This window comes from Ciconia boyciana, chromosome 3 (assembly GCF_034638445.1).
Source record: "Ciconia boyciana chromosome 3, ASM3463844v1, whole genome shotgun sequence".
NCBI lineage: Eukaryota > Metazoa > Chordata > Aves > Ciconiiformes > Ciconiidae > Ciconia > Ciconia boyciana.
In genome coordinates this window covers 108,991,291-109,008,598 of record NC_132936.1, presented here as the reverse complement: position 1 = coordinate 109,008,598, position 17,308 = coordinate 108,991,291, and the positions used below count along the sequence as shown (strand labels likewise).

The 17,308-nt window shown below is 46.6% G+C and overlaps 1 protein-coding gene across 1 annotated transcript; it reads right to left on the bottom strand.

Annotated features, from left to right (window-relative positions):
- Positions 1–10,535: 10,535 nt before the first annotated feature.
- Positions 10,536–17,308, bottom strand: H3-3A (H3.3 histone A). The gene is made up of 4 exons (XM_072857039.1): positions 17,153–17,308; positions 15,561–15,715; positions 13,879–14,032; positions 10,536–11,172 (listed from the first exon to the last, which is right to left on the bottom strand). Exons 2-4 carry the CDS (start codon positions 15,686–15,688, stop codon positions 11,044–11,046), a joined length of 411 nt encoding a protein of 136 aa, XP_072713140.1. The 5' UTR covers positions 15,689–15,715; positions 17,153–17,308; the 3' UTR covers positions 10,536–11,043.

Sequence of the window (17,308 nt, the reverse complement as noted above, 5' to 3'; positions counted from 1 at the left end):
GCTGGAATCTCAATAGGATGGCATGCCGTTAGAGAAACGAAACGAGCCTTCTAGTATCTAATGAAAGATACCCAAGAAAGAGGTCATCACTAGGACCGTGTTGCATCTGCCTCAAAACTGCAAAGGCAGCTCTCGGAGGAGGTGAGGAGAGGGCAGGAGAGAGCAGGTACATGCACGAGAGGGAGAGAAATCACAGTCCCCTGTGCTGCAGCACATCACACCCCCTAAAGAAAGTGCCTGGGCTGGCCCCTGCTAACTGTGGCCGGGGTAATAGCCATGAGCTCCACAGTTTTGTTAGTGCCGTTTTAATAGCTGTATGTCTGTAAAAATGACTCTTCTTTCTGAAGAATCCACTTAACTTTTGCTTCTTCTTAAAAAAATACAGAAAAGGCAACATTAACAAGTAAACCTAAGGCAATCTACCTTTACCAGCCCTCCAGAAAAAAAAACCCAAACATATATAGATATATAAAGCTAGCAGCAGCCTTCCGTCATAATACTCGATTCCTCTCACCTTGTGACTTTGGTATGAGGTTGAGGAGATGCTTTTTAATATGCTTAAATATATATTTATAATAAATAATATTATTTAAGCATATAAAAAGCATCTGCCCAACCTCATATGCTTAAATAATAACATATTATAAAATATTTCGTATATGCATGCACATATAATTATATAAAAATAATGTTTTATTCATAGTAATAAATTTACAATATATGCTTAACTGAAGTATATTATTTATATACAATATATAATAATATATTATTGATTGTAATATAGTAAATAATGTCTATTATGATTTAAGCATATAAAAAAGCATCTGCCCAACCTCATACCAAAGTCAGAAGGTGAGGGGAATTGAGTACTATGAGGGAAGGACGCTGCCAGCTTTAGAGGACATGGCCTGAGCCAGCCAAGCCACTGCAGCAGCTGCGGTACCTGCAGAAATAAGCTTTCTCTTCCCGCCACACGAAAGGCCAGGAACTGGGCGGACCTGGTGGCAGGAGAGGGAGGCGAGGGAGTCTGTGCATGGGGAAAGATGTACCCGCCGCTCCTCTCAGACAGGGTGTGCAGCAGTATTTCTGTTTTACGGTGGGTAGGGAGCAGTAAGGCTACGGATGTGGCAGAGGAGGGCAGGGTGATGCAGCAGGGAAAGGAAGAAGCTTTATAGCGAGGAAGGCATAATTACACGCGTATCTGTAGAAGAGTACACAAGTCATATTGACACACAGCCTAGAAAGAGTTTGAGTGCCCCAGGTTTCCCCATATTCGGGGACACAAGCTCTGCGCTTTCCATGCCGGCAGCGCGTGCCCTGCCTGCGCAACAGCCGGGCAGGAGGGAGGTCAGAGCAGCTTCAGCAACAAGGTGCCAAGGTCAACAGCCCCCCCCGCCCCCCCATATCGGCATTGTATTTTACAGGATCTCCTGTAGCTCAGGTAACTGAGACCAGGGGGACAAATTCAGCGCTGGAAGCAGCTGGCAGTGGAACCAGAGCAGCCCCTCGCCAGCGTGGCAGGGAACAGATGTGTTTCTATGGAGCTGTTACGCCCCAGCTCCAGGATGCTCATGGGTGCACTATAACCACTATCTGCACCCGTAGCCAGATTTTTTACATTACAGCTAGCGGCTGCTGCGTGACGTGCTCTGCTAGCAATAGCCACCACGGCTTCAAAATATATTACTGCACTGTTGTGAACGTGAATGCTACCCTATTAGTGTTTATTTTATTAATTTATTCAATAAACACTAGCGAGGTTAGATAGTGTCTGTGGCTTTGGCTTCTTTTTTCCACAGCATTCAAAGCAATTACTTTCATGAAAGCAAATGGTCCATTTAGTTGGAGAATCTATAAGGCAGAAATGAGATCAGATTCCTGAACAGATGTGCCCTCCTCTAGAGGGATTCGGTGTCTGCGAGGCTTCAAGCTGACATCAGACAGAAAACATTTCCTAACTTCGCTGGTTCTGAGCTGCGCAGCGTAGCTGGCAGTTATATCAAAGAATCGGCTCCATAACTTCAAACCAGGGCAAGCACCCATCAGTTTAAAGCATTCCGTGTCCCAGGGAATGGAAGGGAGGAAGGATGCCTTTGTCATGGGGATAGGGGTTGCTCCACCAAAAAAACCTACCCCCAATTCACTAAAAGAAAATTAGTCCCTCTTCCTCAACAACTCCAGCAAAGAAAAATGCTTTTGCTCACTTCTTCCACACGTAGACCTGAAGAGGGGGGCTGGAGGGAGCCAACAACAACTATTGCAGGTCCACACATCGCATAATGCTTTCCCATGGTTGGTGCTATCTGTCTCAGGAAACACCTGAGCTCCCTGCCCAGCCCAGTCCCAGGTCAAGTCAGCAGCAAGGCACAACTCCCTGGTGTCAGTTCAGCGACTACTACGAGAGCTCGCACTGCTAACCACAGCTCACATCGCACCCTGGGAACACGGCAAAGCCCTGCCGACACAACCGGCCTCAAGTGTGCCAGTTATGGCAAGGCAGGGTGCGCATCCGTGGCAGTATCTCTCAGACCAACACCCTGGACTTGCCCCGTCGCTCACACCTGGCTGGTGAAGTCCCAGCTTTCACCCTGTCCTCCTGGGAGAGTAGCACAAGGATTAGTCTGGCAACCCCTGCGTTCTGCACGCCTGCTCACGCGCCCAGGCCAGCCCGGCTGTAGAGGTTCCCCCTCCTCTGTGCATCTTCTCTGGCCCATGCTCACAGATGAAAGGAGGCACAAAGAAAAAGCCATCATCCACTCGCCCGTGGAGACAGCCCCTCCGGGCAAAGCACACTGGCAAGCCAGCACACGGAAGCTTGCGTCACTCCTGCCAACTCCCTACCCGCTCCGCAGCTAAGCCGAAGCCTGAGGTCTCAGGGCTACGTGTGCCTCAGCCTGGCAACTCTCCCGTGCCCCGAATTAGCAGGCACAGAGACTGTTTGAAGTCACTCCAGCCTTTAGATGTAGGGACACACAGCTCCTCAGCGGTAACCGGTCCCGGGGATGCGCCCAGCTGGGACGCCCATCCTGCCATCACAATTCCCGCTCGTGCTCCTCACGGCCAGCATCCATGCCCATGTGTTCACCTGGCAGCCTTCCCACCCACAGGCTGCGTGACAGGGTCTCAGCTGCCAGGCAATGATGCATTTAGACAGGAGGCCTGAGCAGGACTGTAAATATAATTTTTGGCCTTCCTCCTCCTCCAGCACAGGGGAAAGAATGGAGCATCTCTCACCCGATTGACTGCTACGTCACCTCAGCCTGTCCTCTCCTCAAGGCAGTCCCTCCACAAGGTAAAAGCAGAAGTAATTATACTCCTCACCAACTTCAACAGACACGAAGGAAAACTCAAAAGTAGTTGAGCTTGCAAAATCTCTCACAAATCTAGGTTGGCAGGAGACGGGATCAACTATCCTAATTATTCATGAGCAAACGGTGGTGGGGGCAAAACCAAGGGTTAACATTTATCATTGCGGCATATGGAATTAGCTCGCAGTCACTGCAGGATGTACATGGAATAGACGTTCTCCAGTTGGGTTTTACTTGGGACACTTCCATGAAACAGCACCTACATAAATGCAAACATAACGCAATGAGGAGGTGAGGATAGGCTCTTGTCAAGGTAGGGGGGACAAGAACGCTCAGTCCCAACAGCAGCAGGAGACACAAGTGGTTTTCAGAGCCAGAGGGATGGGTTTTTTTCCTTTTTCAGGCTTTTTGTTTTTTCTTAAATCTTTCTGACTTCACAGGAGCTTCTAGTAACATAAAGCACCCCTGCTGTTAGAGCTCCTGCTGTGTGTAATGGCATGCCTACACCAGGAGATGAGGGGGATGCTGTTGGCAGGGGACAATACAGCAAAGAACATGTAAGCCTACAAATGTGTTATCAAGAGAGATGGACAGAAATCTAGGCTTATTTCCCACTCAAGAGCGACGTGACGCTGACTTGGAGAGCACACACCATACCTGCCTTTAACCCCAACCTCATCTTTTGTGGGATTTTACCCAAGTGTCTGGATCTTCAGTGTTACTGCTGCAAAGGGACAGTATCACCATCACGGAAAAAGCAGAAAGCTTCTGTCTAGGCATGCTGCAACTGAGAGCATTCCTAAGCCTCAGCATTTTGCAGCCATTTCTCACAATTAGACAATACTCTTCATTTTAAATAAATAATTTCTTGTAAATGTATTTAGTTGTGATCATGTAACAGGTAATATTCCCAGGGATGACAGGCAGGAGGCAACCAAAGAGCCCCTCACACTTAAAGCTACAGTTCATGCTGTCCTTCCCCATTTATTCAGAAGTATTCCATCACTGCCAGGCATACACAGAAAAATTCTTGGATAAAGAAAAGGTGGTACCTATCGCCTACAAGGATCAGATTTGTTGTTGTTGGGGCTTTTTGCGATTTATTTTTTTTTATTATTATTTTAAATTTTATTAAAATCCCCATGCATGGGCCAGGAAGATGGGAAGGGGTGGTATGAATCCGGGGGGGACACGGGACGACACCAACAAAAATCCCAGATATAACAGCTGCCTCTGGGACAACACCCAGAAACCAACTTTCTATGCAGACGGTCCCTCTGAAGTAGGTCGCAACTTGTGTCCAGTGAGAAGTGAGAGTGTCAGCTACAAGGGCAAGAGAAGAAAAAGACATGTCCTTATCTGCGTGTCCCTCCTCAATCCTACTTCTCCATTCGTAGCCCCTGAAATGTCACCAACTCGTCTCATCCGGAGCAGATACTTGGCCATACACCAGAACTCTTCTGGCCCAACTTACTTTATCCTTATCCAGGTAGCAGGGGAGGGATGCATTCTGAGTAATAGTTGTCCAACAATATGAGACCAGGCAATAAGGGGGGGTCTGCTCCCCCAACCAGGCAATCACTGCTTGAAATATAACCATCAAAAGAGGGCTCGTGCTATGTTGAGGCACCCTTCCAAAACATATGTAAAAAGTAATAAATTCTTATAGTTTGTGGGGGTTTTTTTTAGGGTGATTTCTTGCCTTAACCAACTATGTGACAGTAGCTCTCCCAAACAGAAACCAGACAGTCCCTTCACATTCCCTAGCGATGTTTTTGGTGCGCACACTGTCTTTTATAGCAAGTCTTTAGCCTCTGCTACATGCACTGCTAAGCATCATATACTTTAAATTCAAAAAGACAATATGAACTGGATTAGGTACCATCTGATGAAATTTAGTAGCTGACATTAAGCAGATCAGCCTATGCAGTCATAACGGTCCCTTTTTAATTCTACTATTGATAGACGCAGTGTCTTTCACACACTGAGCTAGTTTTTTTGACATTGTATTATCCAGGTCAGAAGATAACAAAGCCTCCTCAGATTAAAAAAAAAAAACCAAAAAAACCACAAACCATCAACAGTGGCTTTTTGTTCAGCAAAATACTTGTCTGTTTGTAGGCAAACCTGCCATAAACAAGTCTGCAACATCCACTTAGTGCAAAAAAAATCTCATCAGTGAGGATGACTCATTATACATGGTGATGGGAATAATCAGTAAAAGTTAACTCCTTACTCATTATGAAGACCAAGAAAAGTTGCATGTGTTTGCTTGCTATAGTAAGAACAAAATTGCAGTAAACAATGCAATCAACATCTTTGATCTGAACAGTGTCTGTACTTCATTAAACCTTGAATTTAAAATTAAGCTCCGGAAGATAAACTGAAGTAACCCATCACGGAGTTTCAAGAGAGGCAAGCGTGGCAGGAAAACCTGGTATTAGAATGGTAGCACAGGCATAAGTTTGGATTAAGCATATTGTGAAACTGAACCTAAACTGTATACTGCTAGGGAAATGGATAGTCCTACTCTCTTGTAGGGTCTCTTGTAGGATCTATGGCTTCAGATCAAGCAGATATACCGAGTCAAATTATTTGGCTAATTGACCAAAAACGGTGGCACAGGAAGTATGCGAGTGAGGCACACTGGTTTCAGTCACATCAAAAAGTGGCTTCAAACCACTAAGTGGTCCCAAAACCCCAGGAAAGTCAGAGGGCAAGAATGCATGTCCTGGGACAGTAAGCCCAAATTACAAAATGCATCCCAAAAATGCACCAGTGTAAGAGACTGTTAGTGAGCAGTTATTTTAACAGAAATAGTTGCACTTACCCTCCTCCTTCCTGAACAAGATGGCATTACTAATTTCAAGTAGGTGCTACAACCTGTCCTGGAGCAGGCATTAATGAATCTGGTCCCTGGACAATGGCATCACCTAACAGCTACTGCCAGATGGGACAAAGGGCTGGACGAACCCAGCTCAGCCATGCGTCACTTAAACATAGGTACACTAATATTAGTTACTGTATATTCAGCAAGTTACTTTTCTAAACAAAACCTGAAATGCTGGGTTTAAGCTCCATGTCAATCAAGCTCTCAAGAACTACCAGTTGAATTTGATACAGCCACACAAGAGAGACTGATCTCAAGTCTGAGGTTATTTCCCAGTACATTTCAGTTTTGGCTCTGGTAGGCAAGCTTGCTTTTTGTGTTGTTAATACAAAGCATCCAGCTTCAGAAAAAAATAAGGTTTTTGTATTTACTCTTGAGAAAAATAGCAAGTAAATACAGCTGTTAACATACAAATCTAAAACAAAGACCTAAAAACCAGCTTATTACATACACTTTATAAAGGACTTCACAAAATAATTCAGAAACTGAAATGTGGACGTACATGCAACGATATGCCTTAAACAGATGTTCAACCTTTGAATATGTTTGTCACTAACAAGTAAGGAGCCGCATCACGTCCATCCCTCCATCCCATACAGTTAAACTCCTCCCCAGGAGGATGTCCACATGACCACAACTTGTTTCTAGTATTCAAAATCTCAGCTGCAACTGAATTGCCCAGGAAATAGCAGAGGTAAACTATTTTAGGAACTGAAGTTCAGTCTAATTTTTTTTGTTTTTTTTAAATACGAAAGAGGAATCTGAAGCCACTTCTGCCACAGAATGAGAATGCTTTAAGTCAGTATTACATCAGTATTACTCTTGCATGTAAACCGTAATTATTTTGCAGATAATGCAGCACGTGTGACTTTGGCAGATTTCTTTTTCTGTCACTGTTAAATTAGCCCACATTCAAGTTTGATGGTAGTCACTTTCCCCACAACTCCTGAACACCACAAGTTAATAGGAATTTACATTTTTAAATACTACATTTTCTTTGACACACGGCAACCGAAGATACTAAAAATCTTGTAAGACTTTAAATGGTGCTTGCAAAACTGGCTGAGGAAAAGTGTGCTTCTCGGGGGGGGGAGGGGGGGGGAACGGGACGGACGGACACGGACACACCAAACACACCAAAAAGCCCCCACGAAACCCTTAAGTTATTTTAAATCCATTAATATTTGTTCGTCAATAGTTTCCTCAGAAATTATCTCACCCAACAAGCAGGCACATACGGTTCCAAGAAGACCACCCCTTGTTTTATCAAAAGAACATTTAGGACACCCAAGAGCAATAAAATGTTTTAGTGGATTATCGTCCTGTAGGTCAGCTAACTCCCTGCGTGACTCATTTCCCAACTGTCGGCTCCAGAGGAAGCAGCCCAGGCAACGGAGAGTAAGACGACAAGCCGCAATACCTGTTTGGTAAATGCCTGCAGACTTTGGACTATTTCTTTTTAGGTGATGCCCACACCTGCACATGCAGACAGCTAACAGGGCCACCAGCAGCTATCGCTCACTCCAAACAGCACGACGGCCACATGGCAACGTGTGAAATAGGGAAATTGCATTGATCAAAACACTATTCTTCAGTTGTTTTTAAACCATGCCGCTGCATGTAACTGGATGAGAACCATTTTGTCCGCCCCTCTTCTTCGCCCCAGAGAACAGGAACCTGTAATCCTGAAGAGACGGAAGGAAGGGAGCGCCAGCATCACATCAGCAGCTTAAAACTTAACTCTAAATAACACGCTGTATCCTACCTTCTCTAACGATCCATGCGCGCCCTAACTGTGGATCTTGAGTGCTACGTAGTCCTCCTGTCCCTCCACCACTTTCCAAAAACACTTTTGTAGGAACACTACTATACAAGGAAAAAAGTTGATAAAACAGGAACTGTAGATGGTCTTGTTCCTCCTCCGCAGCAGCTTTTCTACTACCACCAACCCCCACATTTTTGGTTTGCTCTTTCTGTACTGCAGAGCATGTCTTTGAGAGACTCCCAGGTACAAGTGAACTGTCAACTCTGGATGAGTTATGCCAACAATACTTAGACAGATAGCTTCTAAAATCTGCTGGAAAAATATAACCCCAAATAACTAAACTCTCAGCATTAGGAAAAAAAAAAAAGGCAACGTCACCTTTTGTACTCGCCTTCCTCTATTAACATTAAACAGCATCAACTATAAGATCCATCCAAAATTGGACCGACACCTGACCATTCTGGCAAAATACTAATTTTAAAAAAAGCAGTTCTTCTTGAAAGCTGATGATTTAATTGCTTTTATTTTCATGCTGCTGCACATTAAAGACAAAAATATAGTGTACTTGGGGCAGGGGGTGAGAAAGCTAGAGATTAAGTAATTTGTTCAGCAATACAGTGGAAATATCTGTTAATGAAAATCCATCATACTTGAAAAAACAAATGAGGAGCAGAGAGGTGGTGCCCTAAGATTCCTCAGGAATAAAAACAAGACAGCACTCTGTATCAATATAGACAGCTAATCACTAACAGGATTCACATGGCATCTCTAGGACCACAACCATCATAACCACTCTCTAAGAGGCAAAATTTTATCCCTAAGCTGGAGGTGTAGCACTGCACACTTAAATGTTGTCAACTGCACAGGCTCCTGATCCCCTCGTCTTCCATTACAAATTCTTCTGCCTTGAACAGTTTAACTGGACCATCATGGTATTCTTCACCCCAATTCTCTCTTTTAAGAGAAAGAACTTGGTATTTTATTTGAGTACCAAAATCTCTAGATTTGGTTTTCTAATATACCTAAGAAAGAAAAAAATTAAGTTCCTTTATCAATACTTCAGTTCCAGGTTATTAAAAAAAAAAATCAGCCTAATTACCTTTTTGTGTAGGTGGTTGCAGAATTGTTGACTGATGCATGAAACAGAATTCTGGAGTAGAGGGCAAAACAAGTAGTTAATTATATTGAAATGCATTTATAGAAGTTTAACAGGTTTGTTACCGAGTAGACAGAAGTGATATCTCAAATCAGCTAAGTCTCAGTTGCTCACCTTTTACATTTCTGCTGTTCTGGATGCTCCAGGACAAGTCTTCCTTAATTTTTAGTTGATAGCTATGAACTGCTTGGCACCAAAAGGATGTGATCACATTTTGTCTAGCATTAGTTTTCTCTGTGACAAGCTACTCCATTTAAATAGACTTTACTCTGCACAACCCTGGCAGACAGCATTCAGTACTAGAGCCGAGCAAGTTATGAATAATGTGATTTATTCTATAATTTTTGGCACTCTGTTCAAGAAACCAAAGCAGATAATACATCTCTATTAATCCTCTTTGGAAATCTTCAGACAAATTCACTCGTGTTTAGAGCTCACTCAGTACCTCTCGAAAGAAGTTGCAGGAAATAAACTCTGTAGGGGTCTTAGCATAGAGAGGAAATCTGTTCACTGCCTACATTATTTTCTTCTCTGTAACTCATTTCATTATCTGGAAGAGCTATTGGAAAGTACACCACATAACTCATTTCCACACTGGTCCATCAGAATCCTTAACCAAGCTTCGGGTGAAAAATTAAACCAGAGTTTTTATAGAACATAATTTCAGCAGTAAACTTCTTCACAGGAACTTTCATCAGCAATTGGGTGGGGAATTAAAAAAAAAAGTAAGTTTCAAATGTGTGCTCCTGTCTAAGTACTGCTTCTGTGAAGTATTGTAACTAACAAAAATGGTAAAAAAGTGTCTTTTTGACTGGAGTGTACAAACTGAAACTAATCACACATGGACTAAGCTCTCAAACATGCTAGAGGATGTGGCTGAAACAGAAAGGTAGTCAACCAAAAGGTGAACACCTACAAACCAAGAAACCATATAATGTGAGGGCAAAAGGGTTTTAAAAAAAAAAAAAAACCCAAGCAAAAAAACCCCAAAACACACACACGAAAAAAACCCCAAACCACCATACCCCACCACTTACACCGTACTAAAAACCATGAAAATCAGAAATGCTTCCAAATTCAGCATTAAGTCAAGTAAGAAAGGAAGCTAAACAGCTACAAAACTGCTTTTTCTTAGCACTATAGCTTAGTTAGAGAGCTCGGTCCAGCTCCAGACTCCACCCGGTAATATGCTCACCAAACCTGTTTTCACATGGAGTGGACAGAAATTTTACATTCTTAAAAAACCCTCACATATACACTACTTCAACCAAGGTAGTATCCCCAGTGTTTGTTTCCTAGATCTGCTATAAGTATTTAGGTCATATACTGAACAGGAAAAGGAAAGACAAGGCTGATGATTTTTTAATCAAATATAACCCACATGTAATATTTAAAAATCAAGACTAAAAGCAGGCATCATTTAATGTATTTTAATAGCAAACTTACAGGAACAGCACAGAAGACAGACAACATTAAAAACATGTACTTGCATGTAGGACAACTCAGTTAGAAAAGTATAGTGAATGGATGGAATCTACTGTATGATAAAAATGCTACAAACACCATTTAGTTGCCATTGATAAGAAATTTACTTGTTTAAAAAAATCCAAATGCTGGCATTGTCCAGAAAAATTTGACAGGTTTATTTATAATTTTTTTTATAAAGTTGAATTGTTGAAACTTGTTCACTGAAACATTTTTTGACCACATTGATGTTTTATGTCCCCTCATTTATATTAAAAATCCACACACAAATGAAAATGGAAAAAAACTTGCCAATACCCAATTCTGTCCCCTATTTTTCCATTTGCAACCATATACTTAGGTACCTTTTAACCCCATGGAAAAAATATCTAACGTTCATTACTACCAATAACAGGAAGAAGATTTTGCTTCGAGAATGACAAACCCATCATAGTGAAGTTTAGGCACGCTCTCCACGTATGCGGCGTGCTAGCTGGATATCTTTTGGCATGATTGTGACACGTTTGGCATGGATAGCACACAGGTTGGTATCTTCAAACAGGCCAACCAAGTAGGCTTCACTTGCCTCCTAGTGAGGAAGAAAAGAGTTAAGAGCACTGTCAGTCTCTGAGCACTAGGAAAAAAAAATAAAATAATAATTCAAAGGCATTAAGACTAGGCTTCTATCTTTATTACTTGCAAACATCAAAAGTTTTAGATTATCAAAAAAGAAAAGCCTCCATTTTCTTATAAACCACCAAGTAATATTCTATGTCAAAGTTGCATACTATTGCCATTTGGTGAAGACATCCTCCAGAACACAACTGAGCCAAGGTTCTGGCAGGACTCTCACAAGGTAAGGGGTTATCTTATCAAAAGGTTAGTTTATTTAGGAACTTCTCTTTTTAAAGGCTGGGTTACACTATTTGAATGACTTGTCTGCTGCCTCTTCCAGAGTAAGAGCTATTGAGCATCAAGTGAAATTGGCAGGTGCTAGGGAAAAGAAGAGCAGGTGTTCCTTCACAACACACAGTTTGGGCACACAGCTCCTTGCCATAGGATACTGAAGAGGTGGCTTAATTCAAAAGTCAAAAATTAGCAGAAAAAATGTACTGAGAATTATTAGATATAAGATGACAACACCTTTGACTCAGAACTCCTTGAATCACCAAAAATGGGACAGCAGTCTGAGAGCTACCATCAGACACTTGCCCTGTTCCTATACTTTCTTCCTGCCTAAGCACCTCCTGTCTATTTGGGGGACACACCACAGCCCCCCACAGTCACAGAAGGTTCTCACCTCACACCTGTGAGAATCACGGGGTCGGCACTTGGGAGGGCAAAGGACAAGCCCTATCCTGGGAAAACCACAACCCTGACCACAGTTTGTTACTCTTTTCTCTGTTACTGAACCACTGCTGACAGGATTCTGGGTTAGACAGATGCTGCGTTGGACCTAATTATGCTTCTGGCTCACGTTAAGTCAGCTGCTATTCACAGCAATGTTTACACATTTTTGGGTTGATACAGAATTCTAACACCTAACAATCTCCTTAGGAAGCATCTCTGCATGCCAACATCAGACCAGCATGCAGACCAGGACACAGCACACCGTTGGGGTGAAAAGGCAGGAACGATGGGGCTTGCTTACAGAAAGGAGGTTGAGGTCCACCTTTCTAGAATATATGCAAGACAACAGCCTGTGTGAACTATTTCGTTACCAGGAACCGCAAAATCAACTTACAAGTTCAAACCTCCTGCTTAAAAACACAGGGCATTTAATACAGAGAAAGAAAAATATTTACTGCAGTAGATGAGGACTGTAGTATTAGTAAGTCATTTCATACCCAGTAGGATATGGCTACCATAACTTCCCCTAACATAGTTTTGCTAAATCACTACAGGAAAAGTTAAGACACTTCACCAAATAAGCCATGCTGGCATGAACAACGTGGTACCAAAGGGGTTAAAAGTTGTTTGGGTTTTTTTTTTCAAATATGCAAGCAGGACGCACTAGGAATAGTATATTAACAAGTTCTATACCAACAACTCCTCAATGCAAAACCAGCCTTCTCAAAATGTATTAACTGCTGACTAAATTTTAAAAAGCAGTTCCTGATAAAGAGACACACAGGCAAACCTCAGGATTTAAGAACTACCACATTCACTCACAGCAGTGAAGACAGAACAACAACTAAAAGCAAAAGCAGCAACTCTGCAAATGCACACAGCCACCTTTTGAAGCTAAGCACGTGCTCAAGTTTATAGCATCTCACAGCATACATTTTGGCCCTTATGAAGTGGAAGTCATTAACCAGAAAAAGACGATGTTGCCTGGATATCAGATATTCTGCAATTGCAGATAGGTTCTGGAACAATCTTTCAACAGCTAAAAGAACAGTAAAGACCTATCTTTAATCAGGAGTGTATTTCTATCATGAGAAGGAAACGTTCCTGTGACAAGGACACAGTCTTGCAGCGAACCTAACTTAGATGCAAGAATTTGGGGCAGAAAGAGCAATCAATATTTCAGCTTCAATATACTCTAAGTTATTTAATTAATATATTTTTAAAAAATATGTTTAGCATCAACTACGTCATACAAAAGCTCCTATTTCCCTAACCATGCTTAGCTATGTCTCATCAAGCTGTTTTTCTTTCAAGAGCATTTGAGGATATCAAGACCTCCATTTGGACACACTAGAACAAGCTTTACACGACGCTTTCCTCTCAGACCGCATAGCCTTCAAAGGCAAAGCCTCTAACAAAGGTCGAGGATAGAGGAAACAGATTTATCTTAAATGTCTTAATGAGATGCACTTTTCTGTCAAGTGCAACTACTTGAGGGGTGGGGGCTATTAAAAAAAAAACAAAACAAAACAAAAAAACACTCCCCCCCCCCCCCTTTACAGCCTTTGTAAGGAGCTGCTGACCTGTCACTGCGCTATTTTAGCCTATGGTATCTATAGGGCATCACCAGGTCCACTCTGAGCAAGGGAAGGCTGAGGGGCGCATCCCCCCAGATCAGCTCCCCGCCCCCGGAGGGGCCACGCCCACCGCGGCAGCCCACCAATCAGACGGAGCAGGGGCTAACCCTAGAAACAGGCTGGCCAATGGGGGCGGGAGGCGGAGCCCTCCCTTACCTTCAGGCTCCAGGTTTGGGGGGCTTCACGGGGGGGGGTGTCTCGCTGCGACAGCACTCACAGCACTGACCCCTGCCCGCTGACAGGGAGCCTTCCCCCAGCACCCCCCCAGACTGCTGCCCGGACAGGGTGCTCCCCTCGGTAACGCTCACCTGCAAAGCACCGATGGCAGCGCTCTGGAAGCGCAGATCTGTTTTGAAGTCCTGAGCAATTTCACGCACCAGACGCTGGAAGGGAAGTTTGCGGATCAAAAGTTCGGTAGACTTTTGATAGCGCCTGATTTCACGGAGAGCCACGGTACCCGGCCTTTTAAAATTAAATAATTAAAAAAAAAAAAAGAATTAGTATTCAAAACATATTCTACATCACCTTAAGCATACGGGTTCATCATCTAAACTAAGCACCATACGCGTTCTGCTTTCACTAGAAGAGTCCCAGCATTTACAATACAAAACCAGCTTCACTGGCAAAGGGTCACAGTTTTCTCACCATCGATCTGCGCAAACTTCCACTGGCCTCAGCGGGGATCCCCCAGGCAGGGACGCGAGGCCCTGACTTCGCCAAGAGAAGAGGCGGGCAGCCCGCGCTAGCTAACCGACACTAACACGTCTCGGTGCAGACGTGGCAAAGCGCAGCGCTGCCACGAGCTAGCTGGTTCGGCTGTACCACCGGTACCCTCCCAGCCATCAGCCCGACGGCAAGAGCATTTTTAAGGGGAATCCGGTGGTTCTTCCCTACCAACACTCACAGAACTAACAGAATTTATATTCTGTGTTATATTATCAGTACAAAGTATCTAGCGTTATTTCCTTGTGTTAGTTTTGGTGTCAGAACAACAAATTCAGATTAACGACGTACTTTTGCAGACACCAAGTCCATCCGTTAAATTAACACCATGTTTATTTCTGTGGAAACTTTGTATTTTCCGACTCCAGCTTTATTACCTTTCTCCTGGACTATTAATTCTGCCGCACACCTACGGCGACAGACTTTTCGATTAAGCTCACTATTTCAAAGCCGCTTCTCCTTCCCAATCCACGTTTCCCCCGAGGAATACGTACGCCTAGCCCGAGATCATCCTCCAAGCTGAAGCACGACTGTTACCGTTCCGCACCGAGCAAAGACTTCCCCGGGTGGAAAACACGACTATTAGAGGGCTGTCAAAAAGACCTACTGCTCATTCTAGCCTATATCCTCCCCTGCACAAACGTCGGTATTCGGGACAACCGAGCGCACGACTATCGGGAGGCCCTGCGCATCCGTGGGCATGTCGCGCCCTCTCGCGGCAGATCACCTCCCCTGCACGGCCACCGGAGCCGAAGCAGCGCCGAGGACGGATCAAACCCTACAAGTACACTGAAATACGCCGGTAACAATAAACTTCGCGGCGGCACAGCCCTGCTGCGGCATTTAAAAATATCCAGAAGTAAAAAAAAAAAAAATTAAAAAAAAAAAAATCGCAGAGCCGCGTTCACCGTAAGGGAGGGTGTTGATTTTTTAGGCGCCAGTACCGAAACGCCCGGGAAGGGGTTAATGGTAAATACCGGGTCGATGCCCGCGCTGGGCGTTTACGATTCTTCGCGGCTGGCGGGGACACCCGCGCCCCGCCGCGGGGGAGCGGTGCCGGCGTGCGGCCCCGGGGAGCGGGCGGGCGCGGAGGAGCGCGGCGCGGCGGAGCGGAGCGGAGCGGAGGCGGCGGCGGGGAGAATCCCCCCCCACCCCGGCGCCCCGCCCCGCCCCGCCGGCCCCGCGGGGGAGGGAGGGAGGGAGGGGGAGGTTGGGGGGGGCGCGCCCGGTGCCGGCCCGGCGCCGCCTCTGCGCGGCGCTGCGTTACCTGTAGCGGTGCGGCTTCTTCACCCCGCCAGTAGAGGGCGCGCTCTTGCGGGCGGCTTTGGTGGCGAGCTGCTTGCGGGGCGCCTTGCCGCCGGTGGACTTGCGGGCGGTCTGCTTGGTGCGGGCCATGCTCCTGCCGACGTCGCTGCCTTACACCTGCCGGAGGGAGGGAGGGAGGAAAGGGAGGGAGGAGGGAGGGGGGCCGGCCCCGCCGCCCCGCTCAGCGCACGCCCCGCCGGCACCTGCCCCCCACCCCGGGCGAGCGGGCGGCCACCCGGCCCCGCGCAAGGCGTCCCTGCCCGCGGCCGCTGAACGGCGGGGCGAGCCGCTAGCCCCGCAGCCCGCGGCCGCCTAACGCCTCCGTTCGCCAAAGGAAAGAAAAAAAAAAAAATTAGAAATTAAACGTCTTGCCGATCGCGGAATATTGAAATACAGGGTTTTTGCCCACGAATTCAATAGCGAGGCGGCGGCGGCTGAAGCCGAGCAAGTCGCCCGCCAGCAGGCGCGGAGAGGCGGCTGTCGCCTCCCCCCGCCGGCCGCCCGTCACCTGCGAAGTGTTTGCAAATACCGCCCGGCGAACATCGGGGGGCTGGCACCCCACCCGCCGCTTCCACCCGGCGAAAACCTCCCCCGAAACTGCGGAGCGGCTGAAAGCGGAGCAGCAGCCCCTGCCGGCCCTCCGCCGGGCAGCCCGGCCCTCGCCGCCGCCCGCCTGCGCTCCCCGACCCGCCAGCAACGGCAGCAAATCGGCATTTATCGTGCAAAAAGGGAAGGGTCCGGATAAAGTGCCAGAAAGCAACAAACTTTTCGGGAGGGGGGGGGGGGGGCCTGGTTTTTGGGTGCCGTCTTTCCCTTTCTGTGTAACTGCTTCCCCAAAGCCGCCTCGCTCCCAAGCGCCTCTCACAGGCAAACTCATCTCCCAGACCCAGAACAAAATGGAAACAATCACGAAATGCAGCCCTAGTCCTTTTGCAAAGGAGGAAAAAATAAATTGCAAAAAATCACGCCAAAAAATCGCAAGGAACTCCAAACCATGTGGGTGCAGATGAAGGGGGAGGCAGCAGAAAAGTTTGCACTCGAAAACCAAAAAATTGCGTTGGGTTTGGGTCGTTCCTTCGGCGAATTTCTTTCCCTTTTTATTGTTTTTTATGCAATAGGAAAAAAAATATGGTCGGTGACCAGAGAAAAGAGACAAGATGGTGAAGCTGAGCAACAACTGTGGGGAGCAGGGGAAGGAAGGCAGGAGAGTTACCCTGGGCTGGCGAGCGGCTCCTCTTTGCGGCCGCTTCCCAGCCCCGATCCGGGGGATGTCGGGCTGAGGAGGCAGCTAAGGGGCTGGGGAGGCTGCTGGTGGGGGTTTGGAGCGGGGGCGAGGGGAGCAGAGGGGGGCAACGACCGTGCGAAGCGGGGCCGGGGGTGCCGGCGGAGGGAGCCGCTCCGGCTGCGCCGGGAAGGCGGCGCGGGGAAGGGGACCCGGGCTGCCGCCGCCTCCCGAGCCCCCCAAAAGTTTGGGGGGAAGGTCGGGGGAGGGCGGCGGGGCGCCGCCGGGGGGTGGCGGGGCGCGGGGGGCGGCGGGCGCGGCGCCAGACTTACCCCGTCCGCTGGGCGAGCGCGGCTGCCGTGCGGGAGGGAGGGCGTGCGGGAGGGAGGGAGGGCGGGCGCAAGGAGGAGCCGGAGCCGGAGCCGGAGCCCGAGCTGCTGCTGCTGCTGCTGGCGGCGGCGGCGGCTCGGAGCACAATTGAAAGATGG

What these genes read in the sequence shown, in the direction of transcription:
- H3-3A (XM_072857039.1), bottom strand. Translation starts at nt 15,688, where the DNA reads ATGGCCCGCACCAAGCAGACCGCCCGCAAGTCCACCGGCGGCAAGGCG. An exon ending in AAGAAGCCGCACCGCTACAG is followed by an intron (nt 14,033 to 15,560) that starts GTAACGCAGCGC and finishes TAATTTTAAAAG; the next exon opens with GCCGGGTACCGTGGCTCTCC. An exon ending in CTGCCATCGGTGCTTTGCAG is followed by an intron (nt 11,173 to 13,878) that starts GTGAGCGTTACC and finishes CTTCCTCACTAG; the next exon opens with GAGGCAAGTGAAGCCTACTT.